This window comes from Homalodisca vitripennis, chromosome 1 (genome assembly GCF_021130785.1).
Source record: "Homalodisca vitripennis isolate AUS2020 chromosome 1, UT_GWSS_2.1, whole genome shotgun sequence".
NCBI classification, from domain to species: Eukaryota; Metazoa; Arthropoda; class Insecta; order Hemiptera; family Cicadellidae; genus Homalodisca; species Homalodisca vitripennis.
The window spans coordinates 28,365,469-28,390,397 of NC_060207.1; the positions used below are offsets into that span (position 1 = coordinate 28,365,469).

A 24,929-nucleotide genomic window follows, 5' to 3' on the forward strand; every position below is an offset into this window, starting at 1 on the left:
GCCAAGGGTGGAAGTATCGAGGTTGCACCGATAGTTGCGCTGCACCGGCCCCTGTCGTCACTGCGAGTAACACCATTTCAAGAACCCATTATCGAGATTGAACCGTTGACAACTGGCCAAGGGTGGAAGTATCGAGGTTGCACCGGTAGTTGCGCTGCACCGGCCCCTGTCGTCACTGCGAGTAACACCATTTCAAGAACCCATTATCGAGATTGAACCGTTGACAACTGGCCAAGGGTGGAAGTATCGAGGTTGCACCGGTAACTGCGCTGCACCGGCCCCGGTTGCTGACAAGTGGCACGACCGTTGCCTGGGTGCTCCGAGACCGTAATTGCGTTACCATTCTTCGATGTGACAGGTATTATTCATATCCTGTACGTGACTTTCGCGAAAGGTATTCGCTGAGTAATTTTTCAAGTAATTAATATTCACTGCATCCACTAACGATCCATTCATGGACTTCTGATGTAAAGATGAAGAGGTCAACTCTTCGACAGTTGCTCCTCGGCACAGAGCATATGACTGTGTGGGGTATCGAGCAGTGAAGTATTTTTTCTAATTTCATAAATAGTTCATTTCAATCAATGGTTTGGTCCTCATGTATTGATTATTAGCTTTATTTTTAAATGTATTGAAGACACGTAATTACAAGAGAAAGTTAATGCCATGTATTTCTAATGGCACACCCTACATTACAAAAATTACAAAAATAAATACAATGATGATGATGATATAAAAACATCTGTTATTGACTTTGTAGTAATAAATAAGTTGGTAACAGTACAAAATCTAAAATTATATATACCTTTAAACAAATATGAATGACTATATACATAAAGCATAATATAATAAATCTTAGTGAATTTGTATGAAAGATAAACATAATTATACTAGTAACATATACTTAGTGATAAACAGTGAGCAAATATAAAGTACTAGTAAAAAAATGTTTTACTATCAATTAAATATTGTGTATCCGTGCACATTTTATTTCTAAATAATTATTTGTCTCCGTCGATATTAATCATAATTTAGTAACCAATGTGACATATTTTAATTTTGATGTCTACTTGTTCGTTATAATTAGTTTTCAACAATTAAATTCAAACATCCTAATCATCATGGGTTTTTTATTATTATTTTTGTACATTTTGAATTGGAAATGGTTTTTTAAAGTGCTCTTAATCTAAACAAAGCTCAAAAGCTTTTGTAGACATGTCAAAAAATTAAGATTTCAGAGGCAACGTGGAGAGTAATTGCTCACGTAGCAGGTGCGTTAAGAAATTACAGCCACGTAGAAAGGTCCCAGGCTCTAAATTACCTCTGTGGTCGATGTTTTCATCACTGTAGCGTTTCGATTGCACAGATCTGGAAAAAGCGTGAGCCGAAATAACAACACATTTGACGTCACCTACAATAACAACACCTTACGTAAACATAACATCATCTCTAACTCGTACTCTACAGGATACACCAGCATTTGAGATCGGTCATCAAAATCCATCAAACCAAGGTTTCATTAATCATATTATAAATTTACAAGGTTGGGAATGTTAGACAAGGAAAGTATTCCAAATCAAGGAAGTCTTTATAATCACTGCCATGCTATATCGGGTTGGTTAAATAAAGCAGGCAAATATTTTCTATATCACTGTTTTAGGTATTCCTTTCCTTTTTACCTATATTTCCGTGATAGTTAAGGGCACAGCATGTTTTGAAATTTTACAGGAAACTTTTATTTTTACAATATAACATACTATGATGGTGCATGCCCGTACCACAGGATGTTCTTAGTCTTTCTTTAAAAAAAGATAGACCAATCCTTTTTAAGCTTTATTGTGCCAGTCAATGCCAATGGCCTGTGTGAGGCCTTCTGCGATCTTATCAAACAGAACAAGGGAGGGTCGGTAAATACAAGGTCATCAGTACTGATAAAAAGGTCTTGGACAGAATTTGGATCTACGCCATCATTAATTCAGATCCAGTCCGACGCCTTAAACCGAGAGGCAACCTGCTCTCAAGGATAGTCCATGTACCAAGGATACGTCCATGATCCCCAAACAGCGGGAATTCCAGGGGACTGTTCTGTTAGTATTTTTTGCGGTATGTATCTCATCAGGATGCCGCTGAGAAAACGCACATGGTCTCGAACTTAGGGAAGCCTGTTACCTGACAAATGGTCTGGCAAAGCGTCCTATTATAGTGTAGACGATGTACGATTTGAAGGAACAACACGATTAAGGACATTTGCGATCGTAAGTGTTGCAGTAAAGGAAACACGAAGTTTCGAGCTATGGAAAATTATATAATCTTTTTCAGGTGCCAAAAGCCTGAAAATAGGATAGAAAAAGTTTTCACCTCTCTATCATACACAGTAAAAATGACTTCTCTCCAACCAATCGAATAAACTTCAGTCACAATACTATATTCAGTCAAATATTCTAAAATTAAAACATCAAAGATCAATCAGAATTCTAAAACTAGTTCATTAAATATTAAAATTTAGTTTTCCAAGATATTTTCTGAATATTTTAAATCTGTGTCTCATGTAGGTGTAAGATGCACTCACTCTGGCTCATACATTTTGAGAATGCCTCAGCACAGGACTGCAGTGTTTGATAAGTCATTCCATGTAATGGCTTGTGGGTTGTGGAATGCCCTTCCCCAAACAATTACAAACAATTACTTCCATCGATAGCTGTTCCCGGTTTGTGGCGAAACTGAAAGATATCTATCTTAAGCGGTTAGCCGAGGCAGGTCCGGTCTGAGATGCTGTGGGCGTGGCACTGACAGAGGGGTGAATGTGAGATTGTGTGTGATAAACGTTAGGACTCATTTCCAATAACTACTTTAGTTTTATGTGTATATTAAAAGTATAATTTTATTTTATATGTTTTAATAATTACAGAAGTAGTTAACTTATTCATTTGTTAAATTTTAATTTTAATCATGTTAAAATATTATATTAATTTCACCACATTGGTTAAATATAATTATGTCTTTATTTTTTTTTATTCTTAATGTGATGTTTAATTAATGTTTTAAATTTTACGTTGTCGCAGGTTAAGTGTAAGAAAGGGCCATGCGGCCCTAACTTTGCCTGAATAAATAAAGAATGTTTCATTTCAATTTCATTTTTTTCTAACTTCGGGATAAATTCAATTTGATATTCTTTGGAAATAATAATTCTTTGGGAATAATTCATTAAGACATATCTAGCGAATATATTTACGTTCAGAAACAGGCCACACATATTGAGCCTTTCCGCATGTCAGTAACTAAGACAAGGCAGGGTGCTGCGGCAAGGAGTAAGAAAAGGTTTTATCAAACTACAGACGTGTTTCAACTGTTTAAAACGTGATTGACAATTCTCCCACGATTTCCAAGCGATTGTTATGCGATAATCATTTGAAAGTCCTTCCTCACTTTCCTCTGTCGCCATTTAATTACTGCGGTTACACTAAGGTTGGATGGCAGGAGAGGATGCGCAGTACAGTGTAGTTGAAGCTATTGTATAAATAGTTTAATAGTTAATATTTCAACATTACGTTTACCTGTATACTGACTTGTGAAGTATCTCGACGCTATACTGTCGCTCAAAACAAAGTTTTCTATTTCAAAATAATTATAAACTAAAAAACGAATATTTAAATCACCCTGCAAAATAATCTGGGACCTAGTGATAATGAATGCGTCATATTGATACAATTTTCCCAATTTGATTCTTTATTCTTTTAACAAATTTAAATGAACATGTACATTGTAACATGCTTTCAGTACTAAACTCTGCTCAATATTAACAGAATTATTGTAATGGTTAAATAAAAAAACTTAATTTTTTATTCATAAAAAACCAGTAAATAATATCAATAGACTTGAAAAATAGTAAAACAACGTATTTATTCATTGTTAGCATACATTTCCTTGTGGATACCTGCAGGAATAGAATAGATTTTATCTCCACATCAGAACTCTATGAATGAATTGTAAATTCATCTATTGCGTGTGGTTGTCTTCTTAAATTTTGGAGTAGACTTTAATAACACTTTTGATATAACATTTTAAGGATACGTATACTATACCGAATCTTTATGCTCTTGACATAAATACGTATCACATAATTTTGTGTAATTGTTGTATCGACAATATGTATAATGTTTTGGCACTCAATTTATTTACGAGATATTGTTAATACTCGTATATTAGTGAATAATATATTAGTTTATATTATGGGTTTTAATTAACAATGATATTTGATGTAAATCGTTAAGTTATGTAGGTGTATAAATGATTCGTAATAAACAAGAGATATCTGTGTTCTTTGCAAAATGAACTCAGGCTAGATAAATAAATATCTAACAAATTTTCATATAGTTTTCAGGAAGTAAATGCAAATAGTAGTTTGTTCTCTACGTTTTAGAGATAAAAAGTATATATAAAATATTTATGCAGTAAAAGAATTAAAACAATCTAAATGGTTCTGGTTTTTTATCTTTTTACAAGCGCAAACTAGATCAAATGAGATAAACCTGCCATGGTACGATGGTAAACCAAAACGACTTTATATTACTGTCATGAATGTAATAACGAGTTTACTGTTGAAGTTGAAGCCCAATAACACGTTTGTTATATATGGATCGTTAAGTAGCCTATTTTAAGAGTCATCGTGTTCTAAATCTCGAGTATAATATTTGTACACCATAGTAATAACAATGAATAAAATGTTCGGGCCCAGTACTGAACCTTGTGGAACGCCATCTCGAACTGAACACTCCCAGGAATAATCTGAAATTTGAAGTGGACATTTTGCTTTTGTTCCGGACAACAGGAAGTATACAGGATTCCAAGTGGACGCCGAACATTCACTTCTTCCCAAGAACTGTTAGGCGGGTGATTGCACCGCAAACGGTCAGCCACTCAGGCCGGCCGTGACGTATCGAAGTCGCGGTCGCCACGCTCTCTGGCCGGGGCAGCGCAGCGTTTAAATGTCGCCGAGGAAACGTTTATGAGTGCCGATTAGTGTTTCCTACGTAAAGACAATAATCCTCCGTGGCTCTCCCTCACCGATTGGCTGGAAACACAGGACTTGGCTGCTTTCTCAGCACTGTATTGTAATTCATATACGTGTGCCAAAGCCAGCTTTTCCTCCTCGTGGATCGAGGCACGTGCCCAATATGGCGAGGAGGTGGCGCTCGTTTGCTCCTTGAATATATATCGAGGCTTTCATCCAGGGAGTGAGTCAGTGTCCGAATTAATATCCACTTTCAGGCTTGAGGACAATGGTTTTGAAAGCTTCACTAGAAAGTCAATCTTTAATACAAACACCTATTGACGACTTGGCGATTGGCTTTATAGTGTCCTGGCCAACGACACGATTCCTTAGCTTCTATAATTTTACATCGTTGTACGAGCGATTATACTCGTAACTCTTCACTACTCGTATTTAGACCATGTTTATAGAATACATCCGCAAACTTTTGTCGTTTTCTTAGATATTCTTAGTACATAACTAAATGGGAATTTGTTAAAGGATCAAATATTTTAGCATGTATAGCTTACTTCGTTGACTTCTACCAGATGGTTTTCTTGAAGATTGTTTTAAATAAAAGGCGTTAAATAATTATCAAAAGTTATGATTATCAAAACAACTACAATGTCAACATTAGTACATCATTAGTACATTTTAATGATAATTTGATACAATAAAGCTCATTATGGGCGTTATGGCAGATAAATAGGTACGTTCTACATTGAAAAAGTTTGAAATTTTCCACAGTTGGGCTTAAAGCATTTATGCTTTGTTTCTTTTGTTTTTAAATGACTACGTAGTTTAATAAAATAATAAACTCAGGTGTTTTTTTTAGAAATTTAATTATTTTAATCTTACCATTTAGAGAACAAAATACAAAACAATACGTTTTTAGCTCAAATTATGTGTTAGGAGAATTTTGCGACACTTAGCTTATAAAAAAATTGCTATAAGACCCCAAGTATTTTGACAAAAAGTTAGTTTATTCAATTTCTCTCTAAGAGTACTGACATAATTTCAGTAATGTAATAAAATTTTTATTAATATAATATCTTATATGCCTACTTTAATCACATAGAGACACAAAATAATTTTATTACAATAAAAATGGTACATTGAAACAGTAATTAACCTCGGGAGATGTAGGATTAAACAAACATTTCCCGAAATAAGAACACAGCATTGGTTTTGGAACGTATTTATATTTTTAAACACCAGGCCCTAAAGTAATATTGGTAAAAACCGAGTTTTTAAATATTCTTTTTGTTATAAGCGTGAAACATTTTGATGAAAACTGTTATAAATAAAACAAAAATCTTCATTCAATGAATGTATACAGGTTTTTCAACAGCAAAATGTCTTTGAAATTTAGAAATATAATTTTAATAGAGAATTGAGTATATGATACAACTGATGAAAAAATCACAGGTTATACAACAATGTATAGTTTGATTCGGACGACAGTAATCATAGTCACTAGATGGGGTACCAAAGTGACACCGATGTGATGGCAGTTTCACTATTTTTTGCTCTTGTGTTGTCAAGGCACAGTGACCACGAGATTGACGTGTAATTGTTGCAATGTTTACTTATGTATGTACCAGTTGCTCTCTGGAATCTCTTACTACTACGGTGTTTTGCCGAATAGGCCATCCTTGTCCTCGACCTACCCCAAGTCGCTGTCGGTCACGAGAGTCTTGGATCGTGTAACTATTTACACATTCTATTGATCTATCCAAACTAACTAGACCGAAGAAGTTACCTAAGGTTAGATCCATTGTCTGAGTCGCCCAGTTAGAATTTTAACTAGGTTAGGTCAATAGTCGCCTGCAGTATAATAAGCGGCCACAAAAAACCATCGAACAATCATAATTGAATGATATACGCCACAGCCTGTTTCTAACAGGTCAAAGGCGAAACCACTCGCCTTTCCCCACGAGCTGACACGGCAGTGTGGCAGCGTTGGTTTGCTTATTACTAAGATTTTTGAAACTCATCGGATGATGATTACGCCAGCCGTTCTGGACCTTCTGGATCATCACTCGCCGTACTGAAATAAACCTAAATTATTACTGTAATCAAAGTAGAAATTTGAATATAGCGTCAAATCATTTAGTTCAATTATGGTTTGGCCTTGTAATACTAGCAGTATCCAAGTGGCAAAGGTATTACTATTTAGAAGTAACTTCAAAGTGTTCAGGTTCGAAACATTGCTCACAAAATTATTTTCTTGAAATATTTCGGACTCGCTGTTGAGAGCCATCTTCAATCAACAAATTTTAAACAGAAACTGCCAGTAATAAGCAGTCGTCTGTATAGGCTAGTTGAAGGGGCGGAGCTTTCTCGTGATTGGCTGAAGCTTAACCAACCACCCACACGTATGATCAACATGGGTTTTGTATCACAAGGTTGGTTTTGGACAAATTCATGCTATTTCCTTCATTGAAATTATTTTCGTACTTGATTGATTCTAACGGTTCATTCTTGGATAATAAATAGTAGGGAATTTTCACAAGTACTTTTGTTTTGTCGAATTCTATTGCATGTTTAGTCTTATAACTCTGTATCTGGTTTTACAAATATGTTACATTTATTAGTATAGTTGAAACTCAGTCCTAACAATGATGTAGTAAAAATTTATTAGCCATTTCGAATTAATGGTGAAGAATTGCACATTGGGGGCGGAATCAATTTGACCTTCCCATAACTCAATAGTTCTCCTTTCAAATACAGATTTCATATCTGGATCCCACATCCTACATTTACCTTCCATTCCCACTCCACCCACTCCCTGATGTTGACCTTCCCCACAATAGCTCTCCATCCTACTTCCGCCATGTGGGCCATCTCGGTGTCGAGACCGTGCAGGATCGGTTACCTCGCTCGGCAAATCGTCCGAGAGACATATGTGAATGGGAAATGTGGTGGAAGAAATGCAATACACACGGAGAGAGATTCGTCAGAGCCCGCTTATGGTCGAATACATTGGACTGGAGAAGATTCTGGATGGCCTAGCTGATGTCACATGATTCGTGGATGTCGAAGATCAGCTATACTTTGTGTTGTTGTCGCTAATTTACTATTAATTGTAACTCGCTAGACAGGACCTAATTGAAGGATGCCGCTCACTTAAAATCGATCCCTCGGCTTCCCGAACTAATTGCTTAGTCACAATAAAAACTGGTATTATCTAAAGAGAGAGTGTTAGAATTAAACTTTCATGTGGTGGTCAGAGAGACGAGAGGACATCCCACAACAAACGCTTGATCATGCGGAACTGCCGATCAATTTGGATCACTTTCATTGCTTTCTTTTCTGGCGGCCACCTGGCCAAACGTGAAAACGAGGCTGTGATTAAAACTCGTACGATTAAATAAGGCAGTTAGTCATACGTCAATTTGTAGATATTAATCATTAAACATGTAATCAGAGATAAAAATCACTTCAATATTCTGATGCAAGATTACGTAATACATGTTGTTTTACAGTACAGTTCACAAATAATCTTGTTCAACAGAACCTTTTCTCATGACAATCACAACAATCCAAGGTATATTATTATTTCTTATGATACAATCTTATGTATAAAATTATTGACTTCACAAATTTAATTTAATTTAAATTAATATTAATAAGTGATCTGTTCCTTCAATAACAAACTAAACTTATTGTTCAATTTGAAGCTTTATATTGATCACCAAAAATTGGTATACATAAAAAAGTTCATAACAGATTTTTCTCATTTTAAAGTTAACTGTAACGTACTAAACTAAAATAATCAAAATTAAGCCTAAATATGAAAGTATCGCTTCATAAATTATGAATGAAAATCAAACATGTCTTAACAATAATTTCTCAAGAAAAAATTACCTATGCTTTTTAAAACAATCTCAACAAATAATGCCTTTAAACGTCAACAAATTAACTTAAAACTTATCCTCCAACTTAAAGATTTCTCATGAGATTAAATATACATCTGTCTTCCTATGTTATAAACTTACCGTCAAAACAACAGAAGCCAAAACTCCGCATGGTCTTAACACAAACAGTACGCTGAAATTCGACACCCAACAGATTGCTGAGTTGCAATCTGTAGAGAAATCTACCACAAATTATCCCAAATCCAGATAAGAACGTGAAAATTGCCAAAAAGCTTACCTTGAAAAACGTGTCTGAGCTTACCCTCTTCCTACCATCTTGTCTGACCGTCCCCATATCCATGACACGGTTTATATTCGGTTTGACAAGGTTCATCACACACAGATTTGCCCTTTTGTAGGTTCCGTAAGTATTCCCGCTAAACAAAATTGTAATAGTTCTCTTAAATATTGTTTTATTAGTTTTTGCGCTCCAATCTTGCGTTGAATTACAATATACTTGGCTGATGTTGGAATGATTTTCAACCATATAAGTCAAAACACGTTACATAACAGCGAAACTGCTTTATGCAGACTTAATACTTTCTGACCCGCAATCTACTAGTGAATATGTTTCCTGCCATCTCTACACGCAAGATTTAGTTTACAATACTTCTGAGTTATATATAGTTAACTAACATTATAACTGACTATGTTGCTTGACTACATACAGAACTGATGTTACAGGGGTGAGCAACTGCCGATTCCCGGGCGCGCCAGCTCACTCGTCCGTGTTCTTCTCCAACACTTCCCTCGCCGTGGGTACGGTAGCGACCTACGCGTGCGAGCGAGGCTTCGAGCTCCTGGGACCAGCTCGCAGAGTATGCGGTGCTGACGGCCAGTGGACACCAGAGGGCATCCCCTTCTGTGGTAAGTACTAGGGCAGAGGATTATAATTTTAGACATCAGAGGGCATCCCCTTCTGTTGTAAGTAGGAGGTTAGAGGACTATCATTTTGGAGAGAAGAGAAGATATAGGAACATGTTGGGTATGTGGTGTTGACAGCCAGAGGACACCAGAGGGAATTTTCTTCTGTGGTAAGTAGAAGGATAGAGGACTATCATTTTGGACAGAAGAGAATGTAGAAAGATATGGGTCTGCGGTGTTGAAGGTCAGAGGACACCAGAGGGCACTCTCTTCTGTGGTAAGTAGGAGGGTAGAGGACTACCCTAAAAATATTCTATTTTAGAGAGAAGAGAATATAAAAAGATATGGGTATGTGGTGTTGATGGCTAGTGGACACCAGAGGGCATCCCCGTATATTTAGTGAACCTCTCCAGTACGATTTGTGGTAGACTTCCATCTTCACCCGGGCATGAGAACGGGACCTCACGAACTATTTTGCTTTGTTCACGCCATGACTCGGGATTCTGGATTTCTCACTATCACGTCCTGAGTTTAAAAGATTTGCGCTCTGTAACTTCGTGCGTTTCTCACGCGAATACCGATTCTCTCCTCCTGAATTGGTCAATACGTAGAGGAACTCACAAGTCTCGATTCATTGCCTTTGGAATGTTTGAATGTTTAGTTTGCGACATTAAAATACCAATTGTTGTGGAAAATATGGGGTACAAATTCTTTAAATTTTATATAATTTCAACAGAAAATTTACGTTCTGTTAATAAATGCTAATGTTATTGACAGTACAATAAAAACAATTTCATATGGTAAGAAATTATATTTTTAAGTGAAAAATCTCTATATATTTTCGTCATCCATTGCCAAAAATAGATTTAACGACAAAGCACGGTGTTGTTTTACACTAACGCCACCGATTCTCATAAATTTCTCATAAAATGGAACTACCATTTATTTTCCAAAAGCACTGAAATGAGTTATGATAAATTGTTTGACTGATCATAGGGGCACCGAAAAACTTCTAAATTTACCATACATTTCCCACGACGTAGTCGTAATACCACGTAAAGTGCAAATATATTGTAAGTTGATTCAAGTTTTAATATTTTATACATTTATTTTTTTCCACTAGCTGAATTTTGCATCTCTCACAAAACTGTCAGTGAGGGCGTGTTTCAGTGGAAACCTTGGTTGATGCCAAGGAAGGTTGGGAACTATAATACCTGTTCTCCACAAAACGAAAAGTAGCCTAATTGCGGTAAATGCCGTGAGATAGCGTTATTATCAATTCTGCAAGCGTCTTGTCGCAGAAAGCGTGATAATCAGCATGCAGAGCTCAGTAATGCATTTGGGGGAGGACCTTTCACCCACGGCAGGGCCGAGGGCCAGCGGTGCAGTCTTATCCAACAACAGCGTACATGTCTGGACTACCTTCCTCACTGTGGGGGCATTACACACACTTAGGTCATGTACGTGAACACCTGTCGTGCTACATAAGAGAACTTTGTGGCTAGCATTTTAAGAGTTTGTACGTTGGTTTTCCTGTTTGTACGTAACAATTAATATTCTCCCGGGTTCTGCATACCTCAGCTGCCTAATACATAATGGATAGAGAACATGAGATGGAGTACCAGATTCCTCCATGTGTTTATTTAGTAACGTATTTATTCATAGTCGTACCATACCCCGCATGTTATTGTTTTGACATGTTACTTTCGATTTCGGATTGCTACATTTAAAACTAAAGTTTGTAAATTGTTCTTTTTACCATTGTTGCTACTACTTTACAGCAGTGTTTATGAGAGGAGATACTTTAATGCTGAACGTAGAGAGGACTGCGATATCAAAAAACTTGAATCAATGAAGAATCTGTACAAGTTAATATATTAATTTATAAAGTTAGTACTGCAATTTATAAATAGTTCATTATAATCTGTTTATGGCATGGGGTGAATATTTTCCAGTATATTATTTGTAAAACGCAAACTAATGTTGATTACATAAACATTTTTTTAATATACCAGCTTCATTAAATAAATTTCCTAATAAAGAAGTTGTCTCCTGATAGGATGACCATAATAGTACATTAGTTATCTTATAGCAGTCAGGTACCAAAACTGGATAATTGTATTCAATTGATCTTAGTACAATACTCTGTACCAAACGGGAGGTAGTAATTGCAAGGTCCTCAGCCAAATCGCACCAGCTTCGTGCCATACTATCTTTGACATGCTATATTTTACTATATTTACACGCTTACAAGATAGATACATCTAGTGCAGGAGTAAACTTTGATGAGTATTGCGTTACACTTATCACAACAGAACAAGCCGAAGACACTCGCGGTAAGACGTAAGATGAAGAAGCTGAGCTCGGCTCAGGCCAGAAGGTATGTGGAGCGCAGGCGGGTAACGGGCTCTCCACGCACCGCTGGTAACCCACTGTTATGATATGATGGCTCATAGTTACTCTTACTGGCCACACAGAGTGTCGTCTCTGTCTACACGGTGCAACGCTTTAATACCTGGAGGCTACTGGTCGGTTTACATCTACAGTAGTACCTACATTGGGTACAGGAAATGATAGGTATGTACAACCATATGGATGTCCAAGAGCCGCTCTTCACTAGCCGTAAATGTCGAGATGTTACTTCCCAGATGTCGTTCCTCCCCCATGATGGCTGTACCAGGTTCAACGCGCTTGCCAGCTTTGACGTATGCAGGGTTCAACAGAGCAAGCCCCCCCCCTTCTTACAAGGTTGCATGGTTGAGATAAAGCCTGTGTTCCTCCCTCGGGGTTGCTATACCAGGCTCAACATGCTTGCCAGCTTTGAACTATGAAGGCTTCTACAGAGCAAGCCTCACCTTTTTACAAGGCCGCATGGTTTAGATAAAGTCTGCGTTCCTCCCTCATGGTGGCTGTAATCTGATTTTGTGAGATTATTCGTGCTCTCTGGTAGACCATCTATTAGTGTGACGCCAAGCTGTGAGGGAACACGCTCCTGAGCAATTGATCTTTGTTGCTGTGTTATGAAATTTCACACCCTAAGTGGTGAATACCCCTACCTTGGATCAAATAACACTCCGCTTTACAATACATGATCACTTTAAATATTTACAGGACCAATTCACGAACCCTCACTAAAGTTGATTTTACACGACTCGTTTGACTTCAGTGTTGAAATGTTCATGCAGCTACTTTCTGGAGTCTAAATGCATACTTTCTCAAGGTTGCATTTTGGCGTAGCACCCCAAAATTATAATCCTATAAATCATGTATGGATAGGAATTTTCATAACTGCAGGAGAACTTCGATTTTCTTCGTGTCCAAGAAAGAAAGGATTAAACGACATTATACTTAGAATTTGTTATTTTAAATTTGTCCCAGCAAGGAGTTGTATTGAAGAATTGATTGCAATGATTGACTTTAATTCCAAGCCCTCTTTTGAGGCAAATTTAATGCTGAGAGTTATATCATAATATTATTGAACCACTTCTCTATTCTGGATCTAAGACTTCAATCTATTTATGTAAAGAAGAAAATGCTCCGGATCTAGAATAGATCTCTTATGTATCTATGTTTCTGGCATACTAGTAAGACGTGATCCATGAGGGAGGCAGGCCTTGAATGCCACGTCTCTTAACTGGCGCAACATTGTGTCATGTAAAACGCAGTCAAAACATTGAAAGATCTTCAAATATTATATGCATATGTTTTCTTTCTTCCAAAATATTTCTGATTTTACTGGTTTGGGGATTTATTTTTACTAAATCAAAATTACTTGGTCAAATACTTCAAACAGTTGCAGAAGATTCAGAAAGAGTCTTTCTAATAAAAGGTCATCGAAATAGGTATTGTGACATGACCGACTAGGTTTCGGTCATCTATATTATCAGAAAAGCACGTATCGAAGTGATTATCAGAATGGTGGAGTATTAACAATTAACAGCAACTGGTGGAGCCAGCACCAAGGCGATGCGTAGCGATGGCGCTGGTGGGGAGAGCTATGCCCGTGTCCAGTCTTCTGCCGATTCAATGAAGGTTATGTGATGACCTTGCCAGTTCCGACCGTTAGCCGACGGCAGGTGCCCGTTACCCGCCCATACGTGACCCAGTTCCCGCGGCGGGGGTGCGGGCCTGCCGACATGCCTGGGTGTCTTCAGCCCCTGCACACTTCTACTATTCTGGTGCTTCAACTTATATGTACAACTTAAATACAAACTAACAGAGCACAGATTGGGAAGATTTACTATAAACAGGAGAAAATCGATATCTTAAACGCAAAAGATCGATAGAAGATAGGAAAAACGTATTGGCGCTTTCAAGGTTCATACAAACCACGAAGCAATCGATCCAGCGCAGATCCTACATTCTGGTAACTAGATCCTACATCTGTGGTATCTAGATCCTACATCTCTAGTATCTATATGCTACATCTCTGGTATCTAGATCCTACATCTCTGGTATATATACATCTCTTTCGCACATCTCTTTCCATTTAGATTCCAAGTTCGTTGTCCGGATATGAATTCCTACACATCAAAGGTGTGTTTTCCTGTGAATTAAATTCCACCATTCACGTTTGTATGGGCTAATAAAGATAACTTTAAATTTCTTTTTTTTATAAAAAAATCATTTACAGAAAAATCCGCTAAAGCTTATAGTAATATCTAAGTAAAACACTTAATCACCACAAATGTTCGTTAAGACTTCACTCTGGCTAGTCAAAAAATGCTTTAGACATATTGTCGCATACATATTATTTATACATTTTTGAAAACTGCTTAAGTAACACCAGTTATCAAAAAGGACGATCCAAGTAGGTAACAGCCATCTTTTCTACTCCTTCCTTTATACTTCAGAGTATTTATTTTGTTGTACATTGATTTCAGACAAAACTTTTACGTCTATGAAACATCAAAACCATTATTTTGTTTAATATTTGAGTGTGTATTTTCATCAATGTACAATGACAAGTTACGTTTGAAATTCGAAATTGTTTACTTATTTGAGCGGGAAACGGACCTAAGAGTCATAAAACAGTTTTCCTCTAACGAACGATGCATTTCAATGGCATTGATGGTACTCTCGAATTTATCAGGAAACCCGTATGTTCTGAGCTTAGCTCCTACACTCCTGTGTTTATCACGTTGCTCAAGCGGAGTTACTGATTGTACACTTTCTTCCTTCCGATTCCCACGGGGCTTATATGCTGGAACTTTAAAGTTTGAATGAGCAATATCCAAAATAACGTTTGGTGGTGAATGATGTTGCTATAGTTTGGTGTTACTCAAGGATTAAGTTTAAGGTATCTTCCACTTTCCATTGCTAAGATGACACTTGCTATGAGCTCCCAGATCCCAGCTAAACTGATATTAGGATGCTTCTCGAGCTCTTAGGGCCATCCTGTTCTTCAATCGCCTATAGATTCTTCTGAAAGTTGTGCAGAAATCAACCGAATACTTCTCAACTGCAAAACTATGATGGCTACTTGTTTGTGTAAAACGTGATAGTTGAAATTGTTTGCGGAACATGTAGTCTGTGCCATAAAAGACATGCATGTCGCACGTTATTTGGGATTGTAAAGGAATCCATGTTCTTTAAACACAGAACAGTGGTTTTAAAAGTATTCATAGACATTTTTGTTATTTTTATGTTCTTGTCTGCGATGTCTTTACTCGAATATCACAAGTATCAATGCTTGGAACTCAGCAATCTGGTATTTCAGCTCATTCCATTGTTCTTTTTCCGAGCTCTGCATTTTAACAACAGTTTATTATAATGTATTAAAATCCTATGCTACAATGATCGTTTTTAGATATCTATTTGTCGGTTTTTTCTATAATAACAGAATATTTTATTTATCACTACGCCATGCTATAATAACAGAAATGTTAATAATTTTTGTTGATGTCAAGAAAAATATATAAGGCAATAAAAGGGGTTAACTTACTCACATTCAAGTCTTTCGAAGACCCCAAATTGTTTTGAGTTTTAAGCTATATTTTAGGACCAAAATGAGAACAACCAAATTTGGATAGCTGGACTTATAACCAAACTACATAAATCTCCTTTACTCTTGACATTCACTTCATTAATTAGGGTCTCTGGTATACCTTGCAAGCGCAAGAGTGCGTATCAAATGGAAAAGAAACCAACGGGACAGTCTCTAAGTGGAAAACTATATGGAGTGAAGGTAGAATCTAATTGTAGACCTAGTGTCGAGTTTGGTTAGCACCTGACAAATTGAGCAGCGTACTCGACATAACGGTAAGCGACGCTCTGTCCACCGGCACGTCCTCTCAACAGCAATGTCCGGCCTGGGCCGCACTGGTGTACACATTCAATTTTACCGCTGACAACTACTGAAGGCTTGTAGCAATATTTAAACTTCCCTCGGGGATAGACTTTTGTAGTCTTTTTGATTTGAAAATTAAAGTAAGGTATTTTCCATAGTTCAACAAAATGTAATGTCTCTTATAATTTTACAAATGAGAGAGGTGACCAAGAAATGTTCCACACGATTTGGTAAGAACGCGATTTCTTCTAATGTGCGGTATAAACGAATATTTTATTACATTCTGCAGTTTTTTATTCAATGTGGACGATTCAAATACATTCCACATGGCATATGTAACAAAAAACTAATTCCTAGTTACTTCAATCTGATTACAGATTTCATAAAAGTCTCTATCAAGGTGTCTATAAACTGGGTTTTGTAGACTTATTCAAAACTTATTTTAGGTAAAAACTTATTCAACTTGACTACTAAGCTCCTGTTAAAATTGTACTATTAATAAATGTGCTTATCCAAGGTCACCTTGGTGTATAAGTCAGTACCGACTTTTTCCTCCAAACTAAAATTTAAAGATGATAAGAAAGTGTTGAAAATCATCCAAAATACAAAACTTTTAATGATTAATCGATTGCTTTCAGTGTTATGTACAAAACACAAAAAATGTCCTTTTTGTTCCATATTCGAAGTCACTGTAATCAGAAAGTAAACTTCTTAAATTGTCCTTAACTTAAGTAGATCGCTAATCTAAAAGAAATAACCTCAGATACTTTCTATATTTCTGTATTGTGACCGTGGGAAGACTGCTGCTCAGTAGAGCGCGAAGTACAGTAACAGTTCGGAAAGGTGTGTAGAACTCCCACTCCCAATAGGGCGCTGAACCATAGGGCGTACATTGGGAAGTACATCAGTCCCAAGTGAAACTCGCCGATAGGGGCGGACCCCAACCCAAGGTCTGAGTCAAGGGTTAGCAATGGGGTTTGGAGGTTAGGACGACCTACTAACAGGCACTTTCTCGCGGCCGTTGATCCTCGACAGGTGTTTGGCCTTGCCTCGACTTGTCAGGTCCTTGCCGACGTCCTTCTTTCACTCTTTTTATATTTCCTCCCCTTTTTATCGGATTAAACGCTCACTATCGCAGGATCACTTGGGCCGCTCGGTTTATTAATCGGTTGACTCCTATCTCTCTGTTTTTCCGAGAGCGACTTTTCTCCGATCAATTATTCAACTGACACCAGTCGGCTGACTTCAGTCTACCTTCAAATTACAATTCTTTCTCTTATGCTACCGGTCACTAAACGTTCAGTTATTAATAAGAGAACAACGTTCAATGAACGATTGCGAACATCACAAAGTGTTATCTTGTTACTTTATGATTCCTGCGCTCAAAATTGTCTGATAGGCTGGATCACTGGTGATCATAACAACATTCCTGAATTGGGTGGGAATATTACCAATGTCAAACATTTCCCAGAATTTTACGAATTGGAGACGAACCGTGCATCCGAATGTAGTGAAGTAACTAACCTGAGAAGTAGTTTTAAAGATTATAAAATATATTGCACACAAAATTTAAAAATATTCCTATTAAAAAAAACTTTCAAAATGTAAAACAAATTGGAAACCTATAACCATAACTTCAAAGTTTTTACAATCATTGGAAAATTTAGTAGATCTTCAACTGATACATTTTTGAAAAGTATTTAAATATTTTGAATTTTGGTTAAGATAAATAAATCAACTAAATTACCTCTTCACGTTTATGAAAAAGACTATTCAAGGTTTTAACAATGGAAGCCAAATCGAGAGATGTTTCTTAAATTTGTTCAACGCTTTTGATTCAGTTCGCAAGAGCAACGCGGAATACAATACTATAGTTATATACAATGAAAGAATTTTAGTAAATATGTTATAATAGTTTTTCATACATAGTTCACACAATAAATCTGCAATGTTCTCGTTGCCATAATTTTTGCCATAATACCAATATAAAAGCGTTTGCTCAAAACCCAATAAAGTGACCATGCACTATCATCTATTTCGATGTCGATTATATAGAAATAATAGAAATAAAGCTTCATGTTTTCGAAATATCTTGTGGACAGACAGGCCCTCGATTGGTAGGCTTCGCTAACGCTCAAGCCAGTTATTAGTCTCAAAATTTGTTTCACAGTTTTCTCATTTGGACCTAGGATCCATTCCAAAATTAGCCATCTAGAACAAATAAACGTTTTTATTAAAAGCGCGATCCCTTCCTAGCACAGCGAACTTGCCTAATTCTGTTAGAGTAGTTTTATTCTCATAGTAAATTATCCCTCATATACCGGAATATGGCTGAAATATAATCGTAAACGCCACCAATGGTAATAGAGCCAAGACACACATAACCTGAGGGTATAAACTAAAGTAACTTCCAGATAGGTAGCGGGATAATTTGATTAGAATATTTTTGATTGAGCAACCAACACAATGGATGGAGACTTCAAGTGGATAAGAATTTTGGCCAGAAAAACGCCCCGCAGGATGTGCAAATCACGCACCTTGCTGTGTACACACTAAAAACCTAGTTAGCAGGGTCTAGTCTGATGTAAACCTGACCGTGCAAAAACGAACCTAATTATCGGGAAACGGTTGGGTTCTATCTGAACGAGCCGCGCCAGCCGTGTAATGGGTGCTCGGTCATGTCATCCCGGGCTGTGTACTGCACGGCCCGCCGCTTCTTCTGATCTGTGTACACCGTGATTAGGCTTGATCAACTATTGTTTCTAGCGCTATCGTCATGACCAGAGACAATCCACACCTATTAGTAGTCACCTCACTGAGGTTGCTAAATTATATCAGTAAACAGACTTTGCTAATGCAACTATGGGCAGTTGTTTCCCAGTAGACTTCTGTGATCTTGGACGTCATTTGATGTGTTCTCGTATCTATTCTAATTATTTTGACAAGACTAGGCTTGGCTATCGTCTAACTATGGGCAGTTGTTTCCCAGTAGACTTCTGTGATCTTGGACGTCATTTGATGTGTTCTCGTATCTATTCTAATTATTTTGACAAGACTAGGCTTGGCTATCGTCTAACTATGGGCAGTTGTTTCCCAGTAGACTTCTGTGATCTTGGACGTCATTTGATGTCTTCTCGTATCTCTTCTAATTATCTTGACAGGCTAGGCTTGGCTATCGTCTAACTATGGGCAGTTGTTTCCCAATAGACTTCTGTGATCTTGGACGTCATTTGATGTGTTCTCGTATCTCTTCTAATTATTTTGACAAGACTAGGCTTGGCTATCGTCTAACTATGGGCAGTTGTTTCCCAGTAGACTTCTGTGATCTTGGACGTTATTTGATGTTCTCGTATCTCTCTTCTAATTATTTTGACAAGACTAGGCTTGGCTATCGTCTAACTATGGGCAGTTGTTTCCCAGTAGACTTCTGTGATCTTGGACGTCATTTGATGTGTTCTCGTATCTATTCTAATTATTTTGACAAGACTAGGCTTGGCTATCGTCTAACTATGGGCAGTTGTTTCCCAGTAGACTTCTGTGATCTTGGACGTCATTTGATGTGTTCTCGTATCTATTCTAATTATTTTGACAAGACTAGGCTTGGCTATCGTCTAACTATGGGCAGTTGTTTCCCAGTAGACTTCTGTGATCTTGGACGTCATTTGGTGTGTTCTCGTATCTCTTGTAATTATCTTGACAGGCCTGGTTTGGCTATCGCTTAACTACGGACAGTTGTTTCCCAGTAGACTTTTCTGTGATTGTGGACGTCATTTGGTGTGTTCTCGTATCTTTTCTAAGTATCTTGACAGGCTTGGTCTGGATGTCGCCTAACTACGGACAGTTGTTTCAATTACTAACTTTGAAACTAACCAAATTAAAGATCCATAAAACCAAGAACCTCTCTTGACTCATACTGTTAAATTCGTTCTTAAGTCAACTGTCAAAAAACTTCTATTTATAGCTTCCGAACACGTTGACTGTTGTTGGCGCCTTAGAGAGCAGAGACTTAGACGTCTATTAGGTCTTACTCAGCACAGGACAGCAATGCAGGTGTTAAACTGATATAATTAGTATGAGTATGTGAAACAAATATTTCTGAAATACTTTTTTAATCTAAAAATCAGGTAAAAATCATGCGTTCCTAAAATCGTCCAATCAATAATTTTCCATTCTTAAAAAATTATAATAAACATTTATTGCATTAGTATTATATTCATCAATAGTGTTGTGTGATCAGATTTTGATCCTTGTGATTTTAGGTACAAATTCTATTTAATTTAGAAGGTGGATACTTTCGAATTGTGAACTGTGTATTCAAGTAGTGGTAAAATAATAAAACAACAATAACAAAAACGAAATTTTAATTGAAATATTTGCGTTTTTATATTTCCGAATCCAGTTTTATGTAGGTTGCCCACAGAAGAGTAGGGCGGACCTGCAAAGACCCAATAAATTACTACAGCGTAGAATAAGTGCCTACCTGTACATCCAAACGTGTAGTTGATCGCCCGTCCTGCCATTACGCCTGCCCATATCTGTAGCTGCGTACCTACAGCTCTCCGCGCGAATAGTTTTACTGCCCCTCATACGCGGAGGAATGTCTCAATGATTATAGCTTTTTCCTGTAGAAGATAATACCAAAACTGTAAAGGAATCTGCCATAGGAACGTCCTAATAAATTAGTTGATCTTCTTTGGAATCTTAAGCAACATCGAGTTCTAATATGGGACTGTTCACTCTATGGCACTTGGCTGAGAGTAAGCAATTATTTGTACATTGGCCTTTTGGCTAACTACGATGACATCAAACAAATTGGAGAACCGTTGTATGAAATTTGTATAAAATACTATTACAACTTATTTACTTAAAATCCTTTGCGTAATTCTCTATTACTGTAGTATTGTATATTGTGTTGCTTTTATGGACTGAATCGAAAGCATTGAACAAGTTTAAGCAACATCTCTTGATTTTTATTTCTACAGTCAAAAGCTTTTTCATAAACACGACTAAAGGTAAATTAGTTGACCTTGTCCGTCCGTCATCTTCAACTTGGACAGGTTTGTTTACCACTCGTACAGTGTGCAGTACCGTAGCGTTGTACCATATGATATCCAGCTGTAACACACGGTTGTGTTGCCGATGGAATGTGCGGCCAATGAACCAAACCACCTAACCTCTCCTTGACACTCACTTTGACTCGCGGCCGCCGTCCGTCACCTTTCAACTTGGACAGGTTTGTTTACCACTCGTACAGTGGGCAGTACCGTAGCGTTGTACCATATGATATTCAGCTGTAACACACGGTTGTGTTGCCGATGGAATGTGCGGCCAATGAACCAAACCACCTAACCTCTCCTTGACACTCACTTTGACTCGCGGCCGCCGTCCGTCACCTTCAACTTGGACAGGTTTGTTTACCACTCGTACAGTGGGCAGTACCGTAGCGTTGTACCATATGATATCCAGCTGTAACACACGGTTGTGTTGCCGATGGAATGTGCGGCCAATGAACCAAACCACCTAACCTCTCCTTGACACTCACCTCGACTCGCGGCCGCCGTCCGTCACCTTCAACTTGGACAGGTTTGTTTACCACTCGTACAGTGGGCAGTATCGTAGCGTTGTACCATATGATATCCAGCTGTAACACACGGTTGTGTTGCCGATGGAATGTGCGGCCAATGAACCAAACCACCTAACCTCTCCTTGACACTCACTCGACTCGCGGCCGCCGTCCGTCACCTTTAACTTGGACAGGTTTGTTTACCACTCGTACAGTGTGCAGTACCGTAGCGTTGTACCATATGATATCCAGCTGTAACACACGGTTGTGTTGCCGATGGAATGTGCGGCCAATGAACCAAACCACCTAACCTCTCCTTGACACTCACCTCGACTCGCGGCCGCCGTCCGTCACCTTCAACTTGGACAGGTTTGTTTACCACTCGTACAGTGGGCAGTACCGTAGCGTTGTACCATATGATATCCAGCTGTAACACACGGTTGTGTTGCCGATGGAATGTGCGGCCAATGAACCAAACCACCTAACCTCTCCTTGACACTCACCTCGACTCGCGGCCGCCGTCCGTCACCTTCAACTTGGACAGGTTTGTTTACCACTCGTACAGTGGGCAGTACCGTAGCGTTGTACCATATGATATCCAGCTGTAACACACGGTTGTGTTGCCGATGGAATGTGTGGCCAATGAACCAAACCACCTAACCTCTCCTTGACACTCACCTCGACTCGCGGCCGCCGTCCGTCACCTTCAACTTGTAGACAGGTTTGTTTACCACTCGTACAGTGGGCAGTACCGTAGCGTTGTACCATATGATATCCAGCTGTAACACACGGTTGTGTTGCCGATGGAATGTGCGGCCAATGAACCAAACCACCTAACCTCTCCTTGACACTCACCTCGACTCGCGGCCGCCGTCCGTCACCTTCAACTTGGACAGGTTTGTTTACCACTCGTACAGTGGGCAGTATCGTAGCGTTGTACCATATGATATCCAGCTGTAACACACGGTTGTGTTGCCGATGGAATGTGCGGCCAATGAACCAAACCACCTAACCTCTCCTTGACACTCACTCGACTCGCGGCCGCCGTCCGTCACCTTTAACTTGGACAGGTTTGTTTACCACTCGTACAGTGGGCAGTACCGTAGCGTTGTACCATATGATATCCAGCTGTAACACACGGTTATGTTGCCGATGGAATGTGCGGCCAATGAACCAAACCACCTAACTCTCCTTGACACTCACCTCGACTCGCGGCCGCCGTCCGTCACCTTCAACTTGGACAGGTTTGTTTACAAACGTACAGGTTAATTATAGCAGTCTGTGTAGGACTGCGCCGCCTCTCCATTGCAACGGTTGTTTACCTTATTACTATTCTGTTAGCGTATGAATTTTACAATTTATTTCTTAAAGAGAGATGCTTGCAGAATTTTTAAGAGATACCGTAATTTAAGGCGGAAAATGATTTCCTTTTTATATATTTGATTTTACACGCTTCAATTCAAATTTACAAACTTTTAAACGTGAGAAAATCGACTAATTGTTTTTACATTACTCTAACAAATGTTTAAAGTTATGTGTAATGATTTAACACCTTCAGTATAGTTTTTGGTGACGTGAAAATGATGATATGAGGTCGACAACGTTACCGTTATACACATTTAAAGCGTTTGAATCGTATGTTATTGTAGATTATTATAATAGCCAAAAGTATGGAGAAAACACAGTTTTCTATTAAAAAATTTAAGCTTTCTCCTTTTTAACTCATCATTATTCCCAAAATTAATGGCAGTAAAATATTCCTTTTGAGCATTTGATGTATGTCTCTTGAAGAACGAATACAAAATTGAAATTTCTGAGTTAATTAATAATTATAGGCGTAATTAATTATTTTTACACCCTTACGAAATCTGTTATCAGGTATCACGTATTTGGTTCTGCATTTAGACTAACGTCAAGCACGAGTAAACAATAATAAACAAACAAAAGCAAGTCCTTTATATAATATATTCCATTTGATGTTATCAATGGGTGGCGGATGTGTAGTTAGCGACGCCCATTGTTTTATTTTCAACAGCTACCGCAGTGTGTGTAAACAATAGTCGAAACCAACTAATCGTGACCGTGAACCAATGGCTCTATCAGGCGTTGTTGGTGTTGTTTGATGAACGGCCGATTACAATGTTCCCGTAGCTATTTCGTCGAAGTAAACAATCTACTTCCTAAGAATGTTATAAATGTGAAAGTGTTTTTGTTTGTTTTGCTTTCACGCATAAATTTTTAAACCGATTGTACTGAACATTTATGTGGACATTATTAGGATCCCTGGGATGTATATAGGTCTATTCTTATTTCGGAATTCATCTTTACATATGGATGACAACTACTGCCATAATGCAAGTATTGAAATGTGTTAGTACTGTTGGTTGTAGGTTTTTAATTTTGAATAACAATTTCTATATCCATACAATTTATAAAACTGCATTGTTTTGAATCCAACCTTTACAAAATTATATATGGGGGCAAAAAGCAAACTCCAATTTTGTGTCTAAAATATATAATTATTTAAAATTAGAAGTGCTAAACTTTAAATAAGAATTACTCGCAATTTTGCTTAATCTCTGCTCCTTTAACACTGAAAAATGAGTACCTGATGCATGATATATATGATTAATTCTATTTTTTTTTATCTTAGGACCCTATCGCATTACATCACAAGTGCTTTCACAAAAAAAAACTATGAATTTCGACATTGGAGCTTCTCTGCATTGGTTTAAAATAGTTCAAGTGTCAAGTGTTACTGAAATCGTGGGAAGCTACTCAATCAAATACACGGAATGTTGCATAGAAATTGCGGGTGAAGCTGTGGGTAGTACTTGTGTGACGTAATTATTTGTAGTAGTTGTCTCTGTTGAATCATTGAACGGAATGTTCATGCTAATGTTCAGGAAGGAGAATAATTACAGGTTAGGATACTAGAGATCGACAATTTCATAGAACTTTAGTAACATTTACCGCCGTATGTATGCGGTATGCGCCGTACCAGACACCAGTTGATTTGGTACTTTTCGTGATGTACCAACGTCAAACCTAATGTTTCCTGTTAAGTTTTAAAATAAATATTGTAAGATAAGACAGTCCTCTTCTGATGCCACACAATTATCCACTTGAACCAGGTTTTTTGCTTGAATGAATTATTATTATAAGTATTAAAATGACTTTGTATACAGTCTAAAGTTGCTCCACCACATTTTACTGAATTCCCACAATACCTTGAAACCTGCGTCGCTCAGTTGAAGTATGATT

The 24,929-nt window shown here is 37.8% G+C and overlaps 1 protein-coding gene across 4 annotated transcripts in view; it reads left to right on the forward strand.

The window, feature by feature from the left end:
* LOC124358766 overlaps positions 1–24,929 on the forward strand; it is a 97,182-nt gene that overhangs the window by 19,226 nt on the left and 53,027 nt on the right. For all 4 annotated transcript variants that reach the window (XM_046811066.1, XM_046811077.1, XM_046811071.1 and 1 more), the window contains exon 2: positions 9,634–9,816. In XM_046811066.1, coding sequence (XP_046667022.1) covers positions 9,634–9,816 — 183 coding nt within the window. The remainder of the gene's footprint in view (positions 1–9,633; positions 9,817–24,929) is intronic.